Genomic DNA, 19,420 nt, shown 5'->3' with positions numbered 1-19,420 from the left:
CTCAGGCTCCCGGTGCCCAGTTACTACGCTCTGGCTGTGAGGGTGTCCTTCCGCTGTTCCCCTCCAAGCCTCTTCCTCCACTGTGCTCCTTTCCTCTAAGCTCCTCCATGATTCAACCCCTCAGGTTATGTCTTTCTAGAGGCTGCAGCTCCCATGTGGCTGCGCGGCCTCTCTGTCTGTTCCAGACGTCCTTCTGCTAACTCTCCCTCCTGGAGATTGACTGGCTCCTCCTCCAGACCAGGATGCATATAGCTAAGGGAAGCTCCCCTGAATCCGGGTCACAGCTCTCCCTTCTGGCCTGGATTCGGAATGTGTTGAATGTGAGTGCCTAACCTGGTCAAGAGAATCCTCCTTGCCTCCAAGCGTGATATCACCCTTCCCGAAGGGAAGGCAATATCACTGTAACAACCGGTTACCAGGGGTGTAACACATCCACGACACCTCTTGATTACAGGAAAGTACCCCAGCTCTCTTCCAACTGAGTACAAGTAAGGATCATGTCTAGATAGCTTTCCTCCGATCCCTAACTAACGTAGTCTTGCAGTTGGGCACTATTTGAACTGCGCAGGACACCATGTCGCATGCGGCTGCACAGATTTCGCTGGTGTCCCGACAGTGACCACAGCAAAGGCACAGGCTGGCCTCCTTAATCTCCAGCACCACTCAACAATCCAAGGGGCGCAGGGTTACTTCTCCTATCCTCGATAGTTCTCCCGTGAGGGGGCTGCTACCCTTATGACTTTACAATAGCCTTTACACTAACTACGTGTGTGTGTGTGTGTGTGCGTGTGTGTAAAAATGGCTGAAGAGCTGGTTTCTCACACCATCAGAGTTCACAGACATTTTTACCTCCTGACTTTTCAGGGCACCACATATGTATTCCAACATAGTCCAGTTAATTTCTTTCGGTTTGCTTATGGTTAGTAATGAGCAGATCCCATAGAGTGCCAATATCTTAAATTGTCCTGCAACAAGCTGAGGAATTTTCTCCCCTATGAGGTTGAAAAAGAACCATGACCCCCAGTCAGTACCTGGGTTGTTATAATCTCCCATAATCACCGTGGCGCAGCCCACGCCATCTGATTAACTCTGCATTGGGGGTCTATAGGTTACTCCAAAAAGTACTTTTTCCGTATTTAGCTTCCTATGTAATTCCACCTACAAGGTTTCAACTTCTCCATACTCTTCTTCTCCTATAGCCTCTGTCTCACCCATTTCCCATTTGACCTGCGTAAAACCAGTCAGATTTACAACCTGATTATGAATAGTCCATCCATGTCTCAGCAACACCAATATATCACGTGTTCCTCCAATACCAAGGCCTCAGTTTCTCCCATACTTTGTGAGACTCCTTTAAAAACAGCAACATCCAGACTTTATTCTGCAAAACGTCAGTGCAAAATACAATACATACAGTACAAAAAATACAAACTCTTTATGGTAAAGTGCAATTAAGCAAACATAAATTAAAATAAAAAAATAAATCCAATAGATTTTATTTAAAAATATTGTTCTACTTTTTTTTTCTGTTCAACCTCAACATTTCCAGTACTTGTTATTCCCTAACATTTACTGTAACACATATTCCTATATACTCTGTGAAATATTGAATGAAACTTACTGCTGCTAATTGGAAACCATCAGCAATGTTCTTTTAATGGTTTGCTATTCTTATTGCGTGTCCCTAAAAGGTCGTTAACCCTAAATGGATTGTCTACTAATGTACCACCCCTTTAAATATGACAATTGCTGCATTTATGGTATTTATACTCATCATAGAAAAAACTCATGCAAATTCATAGTATTTTCCAAAATATAAACAATTTTTATATCACACTATGGATATTTCGTTACATGGCCTTTTCCCAAAGAGCATAAATAAAAATTGGAATTTTCTTCATTTCGCAGAGGAAATTTTAGATTTATGACCGGACGGGTGTGTGATATTCATCTATAGCCCCATTTATCCTTGCAAATGTATATGGAATAGAAATAAAGCCATATAAAGATCCATCAGCAGAATCTAGCCTGTTTACTGATGGTTTCCTGGTATGAGCGTTATGTTCTACGCTGCTGAGAGCCAAAATTAACTGGAAAAACAAAAAGTTACTATAGATATTTTTAAAAGAATCGAGCGCCAGGTTTTATATTTCTATATAAATAACCAAACAATAGCAAAAAAAATATATTTTTGGAAAGTCGATTTCACAGCTGTAGACCTAAGGGGTTCACAGCTGCTGGTGGCCATATAAGACACATCTCAACGGGAGAGAATAATATCCGACATTTTAAACTTGATCCAAGTAAAAGGGAAGAATGAGGAAAGCAGGGGAAGGGGGTGCATTTAGTGTAAGGAGGTGGTCCCGCCACGCTTATATGGCATATCCAGAGGATATACAGCTCCCACCTCTGGACGCGCCTATCTGGATAACAGGGCCGCTGCGGCTGAAGATGTTGTTGTGCATGCATGGCTATATCCAATAGCTTCTAAGGGAGAACTGAGTATAGTCAAGTGTGGCTGAGAATACTTCTATTAATATTACATTAGTGTTTTTTTTTGTTTTTTTTACAAAACTCCCTGTTTTTAGCATAATAATTCCAGTTAAAATGCACATTGTTCTTTTGCTATGGCCTTTTGTAATATTCGAGGTTTTCATGGAAGTTGGTCTTGTTTGGAGTTCATGTTCCGTTCCTGGACTAACTTCAATAAAAGGATGGGAAAAGTCATATCTTAAGCTGAGTAAAATCATAATGAAGGACGATTCTAGATGACACTGAGGAATCCTCTAGTGAAGTCATTGCTTGTTGTTCAGCTGCCATTCTTGACCCCAGCTAGAAGACACCGATCGCTGGTCACCAGTCCAGTCCCAGATCTGCTCTGATCACCAGTCTAGTCCCAGATCTGCTCTGATCACCAGTCCAGTCTCAGATCTGCTTTGCTCCACACGTATTTCCCGCCTCTTTTAAAAAACATCTTCTCATCAAAACCACTAAATTTTATGGCATTTTCAACTCCAACATCCAAGATTGACTTTGAAGGATCTTTTCGTCCATTTCTGCAGTCAAGGAAACGCATCTAGAATAAAAGTGAGATTAAAATAATGAACCGGGTTAGAATATTGGAGTCCCTGTAGGTATGGACACTTTAGGGTATTAGGAATGGGTTTTCTATATCAGACAACTCTTAGTACCGTAGATCTACAGTATTAGCACAGAGCTATTCCGCTCCTCTATTTACTGCAGCTTCTGTAGAGTAACTTTGTACTTTTCATGCATTGATCCTGGATTTCAGCCTTCATTATACTTGTATTACACTCCAGAGCTGAAGTCACAGTTCTGCTGGTTGTTATTGGAAAAAGTTACTAAACTTTTCCTCCCATTATATTACTATTAGTGATGAGCGAGCATGCTCAGATAAGCTCATACCCTAATAGAGTATTTTTCGGTGTGCTGGAAAAAAATGCTCCAAGTTGCTGTGGCTTCATGCCGCGTGGCTGTTTGACAGCCACAACACATGTAGGTATTGCCTGTTTGTTAGGCAGCCACAACACATGTAGGTATTGCCTGTTTGTTAGGCAGCCACAACACATGTAGGTATTGCCTGTTTGTTAGGTAGCCACAACACATGTAGGTATTGCCTGTTTGTTAGGCAGCCACAACACATGTAGGTATTACCTGTTTGTTAGGTAGCCACAACACATGTAGGTATTGCCTGTTTGTTAGGCAGCCACAACACATGTAGGTATTGCCTGTTTGTTAGGCAGCCACAACACATGTAGGTATTGCCTGTTTGTTAGGTAGCCACAACACATGTAGGTATTGCCTGTTTGTTAGGCAGCCACAACACATGTAGGTATTGCCTGTTTGTTAGGTAGCCACAACACATGTAGGTATTGCCTGTTTGTTAGGTAGCCACAACACATGTAGGTATTGCCTGTTTGTTAGGCAGCCACAACACATGTAGGTATTGCCTGTTTGTTAGGCAGCCACAACACATGTAGGTATTGCCTGTTTGTTAGGTAGCCACAACACATGTAGGTATTGCCTGTTTGTTAGGTAGCCACAACACATGTAGGTATTGCCTGTTTGTTAGGCAGTCCCTGCATGTGTCCCGGCTGTCGAACAGCCACGAGACATGCAGCTGTGGAAACTCGAGCACTTTTTTCGAGCACGTCGAAAACGCTTGATTAGGACATGAGCATGCTCGGATAGTACCTTAAACGAGGACACGTACTCATCACTAATTACTATACAACATTAATCTCCAGCCTGTGACTTTCCGGCAAATGTGAATGTACAGCACCATCAGGCACAGATTTCCAGAGCATGCAGCAAAGTATTGGAAACCTTTGACACTCCATTTAATGTAGTGGGAATTGCGCAATACGTCATTTACATTATGGTGGTGCTGGGGAGAAATCTAATATTTACCGTAAAGTTTACGTACAAATTCACACTCTCCTGTGGTCAGCCTGTTATTGGGCGATTATTTTTTCAAAAAGGATTGCCCAAACCAGACATCTCCTTTATTACTAGTCTTATACCCTCATAGAGAGTGCAACATCTAATAATGAGAATCATTATTACATTACACAAAATACATTAAAATGGTATCGACTTACATATTCATCCAAAATGAGGTATGAATCCCGCATCTAGAAAAGTAGAGAACACGTCAGACGATCACATGGGGAAGTTTGTAATTAAAAAAAATAAGAGACAAGGTTAAGACTCGGAATAAACACCTGTTGGTTGGATTCTGGAACCAAACATTTGATGTCTTTATGACGATTCAGAAAACCCTTAAACTCTTCGTCGCTTATGACAAACTTCTCAGCCTGTCTCAGCGCTTCTTCTCCAGAATTCTCCCCATCAATAATGAGACACTGGAACACCTAAGAAATAACGAAAATGACACTATGGAAACTCTGGTCATTTTCTTTTTCTCTCGACATGCCTTGTTTTCTGAAGGACAAGTTCTAACATATATTTTAATGAAAGAAAAATTCCAAATGGGGGGAAATAAAAAAACAAAACAAAAGAGCAGTGTGCTTTTTATTGGAAACATTCTGGGTGCATACAGTGTTCTAATTACTTTTTATAGCATTTTGCAAGTAAAGGTGTCCGACATAAAAAAACAGCAATTTTAACTTATATAACTTACGGGTTAAATAAATGTATACTCTCAGTTGCCTAACATACTTTTTTTTAGTTCTTTTATGGGGGCAATTCTTATATTTATGCTTTTTGGAATATTTTTTAAAACTGTTTTTTTTTTTTTACTTTATACTGCACTTTTTTACTTCCTTAAATCTGAGGTTGTTTAATCACTTGTACTACAGTACTATAGTATTGCTGTATGTAGCGAACCTTATGGTCTCTTATGAAGCCTGGCCTGTAGCTAGGCTTCACAGGAGGATGAAGATGGCAGCGTCGCAACGACAGGGTCTTCGAAAGGTCCCTGGCATCTCATTAGCTTCCTTTGATTATGTCGCGGAGTGCCAATGGAAGCTGGCACACTCCACAACAGCTATGCGCTACTTAATTGCTGTTGTCAAAAATTGACAGTGGCATTTAATTATTTAAATTCAGATCTAACCCTGATTATTGGTCATTGAGGCAGATGCTGGCTGTATGAACGCTGTGTAAGCTGAGCCCGCTGATGAGTATATTCTTTGTCGAGAATGAGTTAAAAAGGAAAAGCTATAGTGAAAGTAAATGTATTTTCAGGGAAAAAGGACTGAGTATGGCTATGTATTACACAAAGAGGTCATTGATTTCAGTGTTCATCATGCACCAAGGTGGCTAGGGTTATAGCCTTGAAGCACTGAGGTCAAATCCCACCAAGGACAACATCTCCATGGAGTTTGTATGTTCTCCCCGTGTTTGCGTGGGTTTCCTCCGGGTTCTCTGGTTTCCTCCTACACTCCAAAGTCATACTGATAGGGAACCTAGATTGTGAGCCCCATCAGGGACAGTGATGATAACGTCTGTACAGAGCTGTGAAATATAATAGAGCTATAAGTGTGTAAAATAAATAAATAATGCTTCTTTTCTCCTGTGGTGGCCCTGCATCTTCCTTTAGATGACATCTCATTGCTCGAGGCCTTCAAACAAATAGGAATAGTTTCTGACCTTTCATTCACCCCCTACATCCGATCACTGGCTCGCTCTTCTTACCTGCATCTCAAAAACATTTCTAGAATTCGCCCTTTTCTTACTTTCGACTCTGCAAAAACTCTTACTGTTTCACTTATTCATTCTCGTCTGGACTATTGTAACTCTCTACTAATCGGCCTCCCTCTTGCAAAACTCTCCCCGCTCCAATCTGTCCTGAATGCTGCAGCCAGGATCATATTCCTCACCAACCGTTACACCGATGCCTCTACCCTGTGCCAGTCATTACACTGGTTACCCATCCACTCAAGAATCCAGTACAAAACTACTACCCTCATCCACAAAGCACTCCATGGCTCATCACCCCCTACATCTCCTCCCTGGTATCAGTCTACCACCCTACCCGTGCCCTCCGCTCCGCTAATGACCTCAGGTTAGCATCCTCAATAATCAGAACCTCCCACTCCCGTCTCCAAGACTTTACACGTGCTGCGCCGATTCTTTGGAATTCACTACCTAGGTTAATACGATTAATCCCCAATCCCCACAGTTTTAAGCGTACCCTAAAAACTCATTTGTTCAGACTGGCCTACCGCCTCAATGCATTAACCTAACGATCCCTGTGTGGCCTATTTATAATAAAAAAAAAAAAGGTTCCTCGCATCATGTTCTCATACACTTTATGCAGTATTAGCCCTCTGTGTCTGTACTGCTACATACTTAGGCAGATAACTGGTTCATGCAGCTTTACATGAACACCTGAGCCTTACACTATGGCCGGTCCGAATAACTAAAGCAATTGTTACCATCCACCTCTCGTGTCTCCCCTTTTCCTCATAGATTGTAAGCTTGCGAGCAGGGCCCTCACTCCTCCTGGTATCTGTATTGAACTATATTTCTGTTATGCTGTAATGTCTATTGTCTGTACAAGTCCCCTCTATAATTTGTAAAGCGCTGCGGAATATGTTGGCGCTATATAAATAAAAATTATTATTATTATTATTATTAATAGTTGGGCACAGACACTCGCTCTTTTTCATACAGAATGTGACATGTCTTAAAGAGTCTTAAATACTAAGACTCCGATTTATCAACGTGTTTTCACCAAATTTCTGGAGGAATATACTTTTAAAAGCTGCAACTTGGGCATGAGAGGACGAAAACCCATTGACAAATTCTTCAAAAGTTGTACCACCGTAGTTGCCTAACTTTCTCCAGAAACATACTTCTGGACTACACGGAGGTGCCCGGCACCTAAATCATGAATTGGGTGCCTCTTACTCATTCATGCCCATTATTAAGACTAAAGAGTACAACGCGAGTCCTAATGAATCGGTACCGACGTTCCTGATTTCCCGCACAGCCATTTCTTCACTCCAGCCTACCTTCCAGCGTACTGGGCTGATCATGATAATTTCGTCTCTCATGTCGTCTTCCACGTTGTAACTGTTGATGACCGAATTGATTTTAAAGGCCACATTGTAGTCACAGCACCACTGTCTGATCTTCATCAGCTTCTCCACGTGATTTTTGTTTCCTTGTCCTCGACCAATGAGCTTGTTGACTTCTTCATTGAAACTGTCACAGGACACGGCAAGAATATCCAAATGTTCTCCTAGAAAACACAGAATTTAATAATTTGTGCTCCGGAATCAGAAATTCTGGTTTAAAAAGTAACCGTCAGGTTTTGTTTTTTTTTAATAATTCAATAGTACGTGTAAAAAATATAAACTTTATAAGATATCTTATTGAGGAAATCTGTTTCTTTCACCTTCTGGACTGATCTTTCATGCTTAAAATTCTCAGTTCACAAGTAAAATCTGTCTGCAATGAATATAGACTTTCCCATTACTGAGATAGGTGATGACAATGTCTTTGTTTGCCTCCCGCCCCTCCTCCCTTTTGCATAGAACTTTATGAGCACCAACTATCATCTTTCTCAGTAATGGGAAAATCTCTATGGACTGAATACAGATTTTACCCCTGAATTGAGAAGGAAAGTTCAGTCCTGGCAGAGAAAGGAGCAGATCTCACTGATAAGATATAGTACAAAGTTTCTTATTTTCATATGTGGTATTGATTTATGAAATAAAAATTAAAAATTGATGATTACTCTTTTGTCTACAGAGTTCAACAGCTGACACTCCCACCTATCAGCTGTTTGCTGGTCCTGAGGTGGCTGGATAGAAGCAGTGTGTGAAACTGGCACAAAACAGCTTTGCACACTGTATAACGGGCATTCTTGGGCACTGCAGCTCACTTCCTATGGCCACTACCCAGAGATGTGTTGTGTCAGATCTAAACACTGTTTACATCCAGCAGCTGTTGAAGAACAAAACTGTTGATTTATGGGAGTTCCAAGTGTTGGACCAGATCAATCAGATAGTGATGACCTATCCTAAGAATCAGTCATCAATATCATAAGCCTATAATACCCCTTGTGAGGGGTTGACATGCTTAGCTGCTTCTTCAGGTAGACACAGGAACACTTTGGTAGTGAAACACCTACTGGTTTATTAAAATTCATCATAGACTAAGGCAGGGTTCAGGAAAACAAAAGCAGAGAATCCCTGGCTTAACAGAAAACGAAGCAAACAAGGTTCAACAGAGTCTTTTCTCTGCAGGTTTCGCCTGCAGACACCTGGCAATGTCCTCCGGTCCTCCTGGAGCCATGTGGGAGTGCTTCCTCTCCCAACACACCACCCAGACTGTCTCTCATGTCCAGGTATTTAGCCCGGACCATGTGATGATCACATGATCGTGACAACACCACAAGTCCTGCCAGTTCACATCGGTGTTGGCTCTGCAAGAGGGGATACGGTGAGCACCCTCCCACTTTATGGGTGCTCACATAAAGCTAGCCCATTGTAACTTTAAAATTATCCCTCTCAGAACTTAGTGTCCTGGATGCAAAAACAATCTGGTTCTACATCTCTGACTGTAATATATGCAGTGACACGTATCTCCCTTCATACACAATGACTCTGTCATACCCGTTAAAGAAGAACTTCCATCTATGTGTGTACTTGTAATATAGTGTGAGCTTATTAATAGTGATGAGCGAGTGTGCCCGGATAAGGTTTTATCTGAGCATGATTGTGTCCTTATCGAGTATTTTTGGCGTGCTCGAAATATATGCTCGAGTCGCCTTGGCTGCATGTCTCATGGCTGTTCGACAGCAGCAACACAGCCTGTCTTTTAGGCAATCCCTGCATGTGTTGTGGCTGTCAAACAGCTGTGAGACATGCAGCCGTGAGGACTCAAACACGTTATTTGAGCACGCGGAAGTCGCTCAGTTAGCACCAGAGCATGCTCAGACAACACCTCATCCGAGAACGTTCACTCGTCACTAGTTGCCTATCGCTGCTCTTTCGAAGATTCAGCGCCGTTCTCCTCTTTTTCTCCGTGATGTCACCGCTCTGCAGACTGACTGCTCTCTACGTGGCCCAGAAGTGCCTTTTACAATGTAAGCTTATGGAGTGTAAAAATGAGTCTCCATCAGAGACTTCCGGCTCACACACTCAGATCGTAGAGTTAACCGTATAGTTGTAATTGCGGTGACGTCACCGAGAAGAGCAGCAGAAGGGGGCCGGACACCGGAGCGAGCTGCGGTAGGTGTGTATAATAATGCACTCACAATACATTACTTGCACATATACACACATTTAATACAAAAAATGTAGATGGCAGGCTTCTTTAATAATAATTGTTAACTGTGCCCCTTTTTAAATGATGCTTCTACTGATCAGCGCCGGTCACTTACCGTAGCTTTTAAACCATTTCTCAGTGATCTGGCTTCCATTGCTCACAACGCTGACACTGGGCAGCTGCAGCTCTTTTTTGCAGTACTCAACCAGTTTTCCTAGGAAGTTTCCTCTTTCCTGAAGAAATGGTTCACCTCCAGAAAAGTTGATTTTCTCCATACCTTGAAAAAAAAAGAAAGAAAAGCAAACAGCAATTTAGATGCAAGAGTTATAAAGTTTCCTTTCTTCCTTCTGCAAGTTCAATAAATCCGCAGACCAAGCCTGGCATTGTGATGTTCACTATAGCTGATACTATTATAGATGCCTCCATTACCGAGAACTGGCCACACATGATCACCCGAAAGAGCACAAAATATGTTGTAGGCATAGGATTCCCCCTAATACCCACCCTAAACGGTGATTCGGCCAAATTTGCTACGGTAATAGACAAAATATAAGGTAGAAATAGAAGCAAAATGAGCAGATATAAATAATAGATAATAATGAATAATAAAAGCCATCCCACCACGACAAGTTGTACCCCAATCAGGACAGTTCTATCCTCCAGTATTAACCTCACCTTGTGCCAGAGGACCTCTAAGTAGATGGGGCAGAGAAGGACCCAGATCCGACTGGTCAGACAACCGGCCACAGAAAGTTTTATAAATGAAATGCCTAGATCAAAAAAGGGGTAGCGACGCCGCTGTATATACAAAGTACAATGAACTTCGGCAAAACCAAAAGAATGTGCCGGAGCATAAGCTGGTATACATGCAACTTATAAGAGCATGTTCGCACTGTAGCCATTTCCCAAAACAAAATCTAATCCCACTGCCCCCATAAAAGTGAAATCTGTTACTTGCTAATGATGTATGACCCCATAACCAAAGATAACTACATTACACAGTGCCAGCCAAAGTTGATCTCTTAGGCTACGTTCACATTTGCGTTGTTTGGCGCGTCGTCGTCGATGCAACGCACAACGCATGGCAAACGCATACACAACGCAGCGTTTTTTTGACGCATGCGTTGTCCTATAGAATTGAAGATCTAAAACGCCCCCAAAAAATACATTTAGTCAAAAGATGCATGCGTCAAAAAATGCGGTTCAACGCAGGCACCTGCGCCCTATGCGTTTTTCATAGACACTAATGTGTTTTTTTGGCGCATTTACGACGCAGGTGCGTTGCATGTGTTTTTCTTCGGAAATGTGACGCATCAAAACTGCAACCTGTAGCGTCGTCCGCGTCCTGTCTGGTGCGCCAAAAAAACGCATGCGTCATAATACGCATGACAACGCATACGGCGCATGTCCATGCGCCCCCCATGTTAAAGATAGGAGCGCATGACGCATGCGTCGGTATGCGTCGACGACGTTGCGCCCCACGGCGCAAATGTGAACGTAGCCTTAACGGTATGAGCCACAGATGCCCCTATAATAAATGAGTCAATCAAGATGGCACAATAACAGTGCCTTGGGCAAAAGTTCCTTCATAACATGATGTCAGTCTAATGTAAACCAAAAACACTCGAGTATAAAAAGGTGACCCCAAGAAATGCTTGCGCCAAGACTAACATTGTTTTGTGGTACTATTACTGGTGCACCCATAACAAAGTGTTGGCCACAGATGATGCCGATACAGGGTGTCACAAAAAGAAGACCACAAAACAAGAAGACAAAACCCCTTTGACAAAACCCAGAAGTTGTCTGAAAATGTCAACGCCCAAACACCGAGAGCGGAAACATTTAGTTTTGGCGGACTGGGGTTTTACTGGTAAAAAATGTACAAAATCTTCATCTTGCATTTTAAGATACATCATCCATCAGTGACTCACCTGCATCCTTCAACATGGACAATCCTTTCTTGGCTTCTTCTATGGGCAACACGAAAGACGTCTTTGCCGTGTGGAAGCAGAAGCCACATTTGTAATTGCACTGCCTTGTGAAGTGATAATTCACACTGACAGGCTTTACTCGCCCAGAACTCTGAGGTGCGTTCATTTTTGAAGAAGAAATATTTTTTGTCCCAAAAACCTCCAGCCAGCACCAGGAAGAAAGCATCTTCATACATTCCAGCAGGAAAGTCATATTCCTCCAGACTGCTGTCAGCACCTCCATGATGGGGAACAAACACAGGGACATCATCTTGGACAAGTGGCTGATTCTGGATGCACCCTACTCCTTAAATATGCTGCTCTGTGTCCTCCTCCATGGGCTGACAACATCAGATGTTTCAGTTTCCATTCATGAGAAATCCAAAATCTGAAACCTGCTCACCTGCGCCTCTAGTGGCACAGTTTATAATGACAGCTAAAGAAACTTATTCAAAACTTCAAATGTCTCTTTTCTTCTTCCTTTATTACACAACATATTATTGTAAAGAACAATACTATATGTGTTCATAGGAGACGGTAGATTTATAGACATAGATACGACACGACTCCAAGTCGACATATCGTCACTTACATTTTGAGACCATATACAATTTCACTATAAACCAGCATATAATATACGACATGCAACTACCATAGGGGGATACATTTGATTCTTTGTGACTATCATACTAAATCCAATATGTCAAGATAGCAGACACGTGACACCGACTGTACACAATCATGCGACCCTATAAGAATTAATGACATGTGATATCAATGCATTGCCTCCCCCCCCCCCCCCTTCTGCCAGGAGAAAATCCTATTTTTTTATTTCTACATTAACATAAATAAGCTTATGAGGGTTTGTTTGCGAGATGATTGTTACTTTTTAATTACACCATTCATTTTACCATGGAATGTATTGACAAATTCTAAGTGGGTTAAGATAGTGAAAAACAATCGCAATTCTGCCATTTTTTATTTTTTATTTCTTTTTGACAGCATTCATTGTATGATAAAAACGATCTGGCAATATTATTCTTCAGGTCAGTATGAGTAAAGCATTGTCGAAGTCGAATTTTTATATTCTAGTGGCTAAATCTTTTTTCGAAGTTTGTAAATAAGAAAGAAAAATGTGCTTTGTGTCACTATTTTCTTAGATCGGTAACTTTTTTTCTTGCCTCTGTGTGAGGGGGGCTTCTTTTTATTACATATTTTGGGCGGAGGTACAGCAGAAAAAAAATGAGTGATTTTGTCATTTCAATTTCTTTCTCCTTATATTTCTATTGTAGGATAATTACGTTATCGTAAATTGAACTTTTACAGATGCGGCGATCCCAAGTAAATTCATTTATTTACCTGGGAAAAGGTGATTCAAACGTTGATCTTTTTTTATATTTTTTTAATATATATTTTTTCCCTTAATGTTCTCTTAGGGGACTGCTCCCCTGACTCATGCTATTTCTTGATCGCTGATTCTATGTACTGAAAACCCCATAATATTGCAGAATATAGTGAAAATGAAGGTCTTCGGGACTGGAGTACCAAGATGGCAGCAGCGTGGGCATTGAGAAGGTCCAATGCCAATCCAACCCGAACCGGCTCTGAATCCGACACTCCCTTGAATGCCGCTGTCAGGAATTGACATTTAGTAGCTAAACTGTATTGATAGGAGCAGATGATGGTGGCAGATGCTGGCTGAATAACCTGGCCCAAGATCGGACTCAGACAATAGAGGACCCTGTGCCAGAACAATATATGGCCATGTGCAGTCCTATAGCTCATCATCATGTACATGCGGAGAAGACAACAAGGTCCCGAGCATTAAGATTGGTGGTGCTTTGGACGTGGAAGTGGGTCCCTTTACCTCTTGGACCCCTCTGTGGCTGCACAGGTTGGGTCACACCAATGGTATGTCCGCCCCTGACACAAATCCCACCTTCACCTTAGGTCAGGAAGGGCTACCGGGAGTATTCCCATCTCAGATCCCATATGCCACAGATGTCTGATAGGTATGGGTATCACCTCTGGTACCTGCACCATTGTGGAAGACAGGTCCATGACCTATATCCGGCTTGGAGAGGTTACTGCCGAAAGTATGAAGAGGTGACCATGCGTGGGAGTCTTTCTGGTTATTCACCTCTGTGGGACAGAATGAAAACTTCTTCACCCGTGCATGGCCGCCTTTCCATTTTTTCTCTGCCTGGAGGCAGTGGCTGGTGAACTTCCCAAAAGCAGGCTTGAAAGATGGAACTCAAAGTTAAATAATAAAATATGGGGATAGATAAAGGGATTTCAACTTTTTTTGTAAACAGATGTATTGGGGGCATGATTTGCGGCACCTACTAATATATAGGTGTTTCAGGTTCTCCTCCTTCCTCAAAGACTGCACAGTTCTCCTTTTCTCAGAACGTACAGTAATGGAGGATCATGTGACCAGACCTGTCAATTAGTCTCCTCCAATAGAAACACACTGCATACAGGAAAACTGCTTTTTTCAATTGGAGGAGGCAGATAGACAGGTCTGGTCACATGATCCTCCAGGAAATATAATGTCTGATCACTGATAACATAAGATTTTTCAAATTTCAGTATCCAGAGTCCGGTATAATTTGTATTATTTTATGTTTTGAGTGATCTCACATTATATTTTTTTTTACTTTTCTTTGAATACTTTTTAAGGCTTTCTCTCTTACCTGCTCCATAAGAGACAATTTACACATTTTATAAGTGTATTTCTTACACTATTTAGGTATATTATTGAATGGTTTATCCTCTGTGCAATTAATTTTTATTTTTTTTATTTTTTAGTACAATCCTTTTTAAGCAGCCATTTTACACAGGAACTCTGCAGTTTGTGAGGAAATCTGCACTTACAAGTACAGAAGGAAAACCTGTAAAACTTACACATACTTCCCAAACATCCTGGATTCAGTGGGTCAGTCACGAACCTTGAGATTCCCATAAGATCAGTGGTATGTCCCAATTTTACCTGTACAGTATCTGTGCCCTCAAGGAACAGATGCGATTGAATATAAGGGAGGTACAGGAGCCATCACATCCTTACTCACCATCCTGTCTGGGTACATGGGAAGTGGGATGTGTGGGCCATGGTCAGGAATTCACTCTCTGGGGGGCATCATACAGTATGGGAGGCCTGTTCAGGCATCAAAGTGCGTGCGTGCATGTGTCATAAACTCATAATACTGTATGGGGCACTGTAGGGCATCATGATGTGTGGAGGGGTAGCTGTGGGGACATTGTTCTATGGAACGGTTAGGGGGCAACATACTTTTTGTTGGACAGTAATATGGAGACTTGCTTTTTTGCGTGGTGAGCTCACATTTTTATTGATACAATTTTGAGTTATATTAGACATTTTGATTGCCTTTTTTTTCTTAAGGACATGCGGTGACCAAAAATCAATTCTGACATTTAATTTTTTTTCTCACTTTATGGCATTTACCATAGGGTTTAATACAATTTATATTTTGATAGATAAGGCTTTTACAGACATGGTTATACAAAATATGTTTATTTTATGGGCATCATAAGGCACTTGAGGGGGGACTGTAGGTATCATAATGTGTGGGGAACACTGGCAGCATATAGTGTATTGGGGTGCAATGTGGGGCACCATGTTATGTGCTGGCTGGGGAATGTGGGGGAAGTATACTATGTATTGGCGGGTCCTACATTGTGTGTGGACACTGGGGCATCATACTGTGTAAGAGTGACCGTGGGGGGCATCATACTGTGTGTGGGGACACTGGGGCATCATACTGTGTAAGAGTGACTGTGGGGGGGAATCATACTGTGTGTGGGGACACTGGGGCATCATACTGTGTAAGAGTGACTGTGGGGGGCATCATACTGTGTGTGGGGACACTGGGGCATCATACTGTGTAAGAGTGACTGTGGGGGGAATCATACTCTGTGTGGGGACACTGGGGCATCATACTGTGTAAGAGTGACTGTGGGGGGCATCATACTGTGTGTGGGGACACTGGGGCATCATACTGTGTAAGAGTGACTGTGGGGGGGCATCATACTGTGTGTGGGGACACTGGGGCATCATACTGTGTAAGAGTGACTGTGGGGGGAATCATACTCTGTGTGGGGACACTGGGGCATCATACTGTGTAAGAGTGACTGTGGGGGGCATCATACTGTGTGTGGGGACACTGGGGCATCATACTGTGTAAGAGTGACTGTGGGGGGCATCATACTGTGTGTGGGGACACTGGGGCATCATACTGTGTAAGAGTGACTGTGGGGGGGAATCATACTGTGTGTGGGGACACTGGGGCATCATACTGTGTAAGAGTGACTGTGGGGGGAATCATACTCTGTGTGGGGACACTGGGGCATCATACTGTGTAAGAGTGACTGTGGGGGGCATCATACTGTGTGTGGGGACACTGGGGCATCATACTGTGTAAGAGTGACTGTGGGGGGCATCATACTGTGTGTGGAGACACTGGGGAATCATACTGTGTAAGAGTGACTGTGGTGGGCATCATACTGTGTGGAACTGCCATCATCACACTATATGTGTGGGCAATCATATTGTGTGGTGGGTACCTCGGGCATCATACTGTGTAGGGTAGGCACTGTGGGGGCCATAATAGGGACATATTGTGTGGGATACTAATAGGCTTCATTAGGAGCAATATTTCTGTATGGACACACATAAAGAACTGGGTGAGGTTAAGGAAATGGCTTAATGCAAACTAAAAGTTGTCACTGCACCCTGTGCCGGCTATGTCCCTCTTTAATAACTTTCAGGATTGGGAGGTATGCTTACATATGACCCAACAGATATGGTAAAGATAAATCCTTCAAGTGACGTGTGAGGCGGATGACATAAAGGACAGGATAAGTGATTGTGCTTGGTTCCTACATGTAATAATCTGCTGTCAGATAAGCAGCCTCGTACAGAACAGCTCAGCTGGGAAAATGAAAGTCAGCAGCCTGAGGTCACCAGTCAGGAAACAGAAACTAACACTGGATGTCACCATGTTAGTTTCTATTCTCCTCCTCAGTAGTCGCAGTTTCTCTTCTCCCCAGTAATGACATGGACCTTCTCATACATGATGTCCCAGATGCCAGGCTGGAGGAGACACCCGCTGTTCCTGCAGCTGCACTTCTATGTCAGGTGTGGACGTGCACACAGTAGAGGGATGGCCACCAGCGCTCCCACGTCCCGCGTGTTTGCTGTGGAACCAAACAGATATTCCCCTAATCCCTTTTATTTCCAACCCTACAATCAGGAGTCTCGGGCTCCGTCCATGACCCCCAATGACTGGCCGGTGCTGGCTCACGGAGGACCTGCCTATTCGGTCTGTCTTACCAGTGCAGGTAGGGTAAGATCTGCCAGACTGCACCAGTCTATAGCACAGCAGCTATCTCAGCAGCTTCCAGGAAGCCAGATCTTCAGAATGATGTCCTACTGCCCAGAGGACCTTCACGGGTCTCTACAGAAGGGCTTCTTCATCTCGCCTCCTTATTGCTGCCCTGATGTCCAGACCAGACTATGTGAGGTCCTCATGGCGGACGGAGAGGACATCCAGCTGTGCAGCTACAGCACAGAAGAAGAACACATCTGGCAGCACCTATGGCAGCTGGACGGAGAAGCCAAGGAGACCACAAGGTCCCGAGTGTTCAGAGTGGAGGAGCCAATGTCATCTCCATTCGTGGACACCATTAAAGGTTCTGCTGTCTTCTACTCTCTGCAAGATGCATGTGAGGTCCTGGAGGAGGTGAGAGGATATTCTGTATATTCTGTGTTTTACATTATGGACACTACTTATCTCTGCCAGTAGAAGCGACCTATTGTAGATTGCTTTTACAGGAAATCAACCATTAATTATCTGACATTTTTTTTCATAAAGAAGTTCGTCAGCAGCTGCAGCATATATTATACAGTCCTGTGTTTCTACTGCTGCAGGTCATGATAATACAGACCCCATCTGCTGCAGACCCTCAAAATACAGACCTCCGCTGCTGCAGAACATCATAATACACTTCAGCTGCTGCAGAACATCAAAATACAAACCTGAGGTGCTGCAGAACATAATACACACCTCAGCTGCAGCATAACGTAATAATACACACCTCAACTGGTGTAGGATATCATAACACACATCTCAGCTGCTGCAGAACATAATACACACCTCAGCTGCATCATAACCTAATAATACACACCTCAACTGGTGTAGGATATCATTACACACATCTCAGCTGCTGCAGAACATCATAGTACACTCCTCAGCTGCAGCATAACCTAATAATACACACCTCAACTGGTGTAGGATATCATAACACACATCTCAGCTGCTGCAGAACATCATAGTACACTCCTCAGCTGCATCATAACCTAATAATACACACCTCAACTGGTGTAGGATATCATAACACACATCTCAGCTGCTGCAGAACATCATAGTACACTCCTCAGCTGCATCATAACCTAATAATACACACCTCAACTGGTGTAGGATATCATAACACACATCTCAGCTGCTGCAGAACATAATAATACACACGTCAGCTGCTGTAAGACAACATACTACATACCGCAAATACTGCTGAACATCGTAACACACACACCTCAGCTACAACCGAACATCATAAAGCGCACCCCAGACAACGCAGAACATTATAGTGCACATCACAGCTGCTGCAGAACATCATAACACAAACCTCAGGTGCAAAACTTCATAATACACTACTCACTTGTTACAGATGCACTCTTCAAAAACTGAACTATGGATCACTAATACCTGGAGGAAAGAAGGTTTGATCATCACCACAGACAGCGATTCTTTACTGTAAGAGCAGTCAGACTATGGATTCTTTACAGTGCGAGCAGTCAGACTATAGATTCTTTACAGTGCGAGCAGTCAGACTCTGGATTCTTTACTGTAAGAGCAGTCAGACTATAGATTCTTTACAGTGCGAGCAGTCAGACTATAGATTCTTTACAGTGAGAGCAGTCAGACAAGGGGTTCTTTACAGTGAGCAGTCAAACTATGGATTCTTTACAGTGTGCAGTCAGACAATGGGTTCTTTACAGTGCGAGCAGTGAGACTATGGATTCTTTACTATAAGAGCAGTCAGACTATAGATTCTTTACAGTGCGAGCAGTCAGACTATAGATTCTTTACAGTGAGAGCAGTCAGACAATGGGTTTTTTACAGTGTGAGCAGTCAAACTATAGATTCTTTACAGTGCGAGCAGTCAGACAATGGGTTCTTTACAGTGCGAGCAGTGAGACTATGGATTCTTTACTATAAGAGCAGTCAGACTATGGATTCTTTACTGTAAGAGTAGTGAGACAATGAAAATCTCTGCTATGGGATGTTGCAATGGTTGATTCACTACAACAGTACAAGGAGGGCCTGTGTGCGTTTCTTGAAAAATCTAATATTGCAGTTTACTGGTACTACATTCTGTGATGGGGCGGTGATCCAGGGAGCAGCATGATTGTTGTATGTGGAGTCAGGAAGGAATTTTTTGACCAATATGGAGGTGTTAGCGTCCGTCTCATGGGGTTTGTTCCTTTCTTTGGTCAACATGTAAGGTTAAAGTTTGAACCTGATGGACTTATGTCTACCTTCAATGTAGAAGTTCTGCAGCAGCTGAGGTGTATAAAATAAGAACTACTGTACTTTGTACTATAA

At 42.7% G+C, this 19,420-nt stretch overlaps 2 protein-coding genes across 2 annotated transcripts in view; one reads left to right on the top strand and one right to left on the bottom strand.

Annotated features, from left to right (window-relative positions):
• Nucleotides 1–1,352: 1,352 nt before the first annotated feature.
• Nucleotides 1,353–12,096, bottom strand: RSAD2 (radical S-adenosyl methionine domain containing 2). Its single transcript, XM_069728053.1, has 6 exons — nt 11,697–12,096; nt 9,881–10,042; nt 7,503–7,732; nt 4,746–4,895; nt 4,623–4,655; nt 1,353–3,076 (listed from the first exon to the last, which is right to left on the bottom strand). Exons 1-6 carry the CDS (start codon nt 12,004–12,006, stop codon nt 2,912–2,914), a joined length of 1,050 nt encoding a protein of 349 aa, XP_069584154.1. The 5' UTR covers nt 12,007–12,096; the 3' UTR covers nt 1,353–2,911.
• Nucleotides 12,097–16,629: 4,533 nt separating this feature from the next.
• CMPK2 (cytidine/uridine monophosphate kinase 2) overlaps nt 16,630–19,420 on the top strand; it is a 28,913-nt gene continuing 26,122 nt past the window's right edge. The window contains exon 1 of the mRNA XM_069728052.1: nt 16,630–17,497. Coding sequence (XP_069584153.1) covers nt 16,808–17,497 — 690 coding nt within the window. The 5' untranslated portion in view covers nt 16,630–16,807. The remainder of the gene's footprint in view (nt 17,498–19,420) is intronic.

This window comes from Ranitomeya imitator, chromosome 5, assembly GCF_032444005.1.
Source record: "Ranitomeya imitator isolate aRanImi1 chromosome 5, aRanImi1.pri, whole genome shotgun sequence".
NCBI lineage: Eukaryota > Metazoa > Chordata > Amphibia > Anura > Dendrobatidae > Ranitomeya > Ranitomeya imitator.
This window is presented reverse-complemented; position numbering and strand designations above follow the sequence as displayed.

Coding starts and splice junctions, on each gene's coding strand:
- RSAD2 (XM_069728053.1), bottom strand. CDS start 12,006: ATGATGTCCCTGTGTTTGTTCCCCATCATGGAGGTGCTGACAGCAGTC. Junction 7,733..9,880: donor GAAATGGTTTAAAAGCTACG/GTAAGTGACCGG, acceptor TGTGTTTTCTAG/GAGAACATTTGGATATTCTT. Junction 4,896..7,502: donor TCAGCCCAGTACGCTGGAAG/GTAGGCTGGAGT, acceptor GTTATTTCTTAG/GTGTTCCAGTGTCTCATTAT.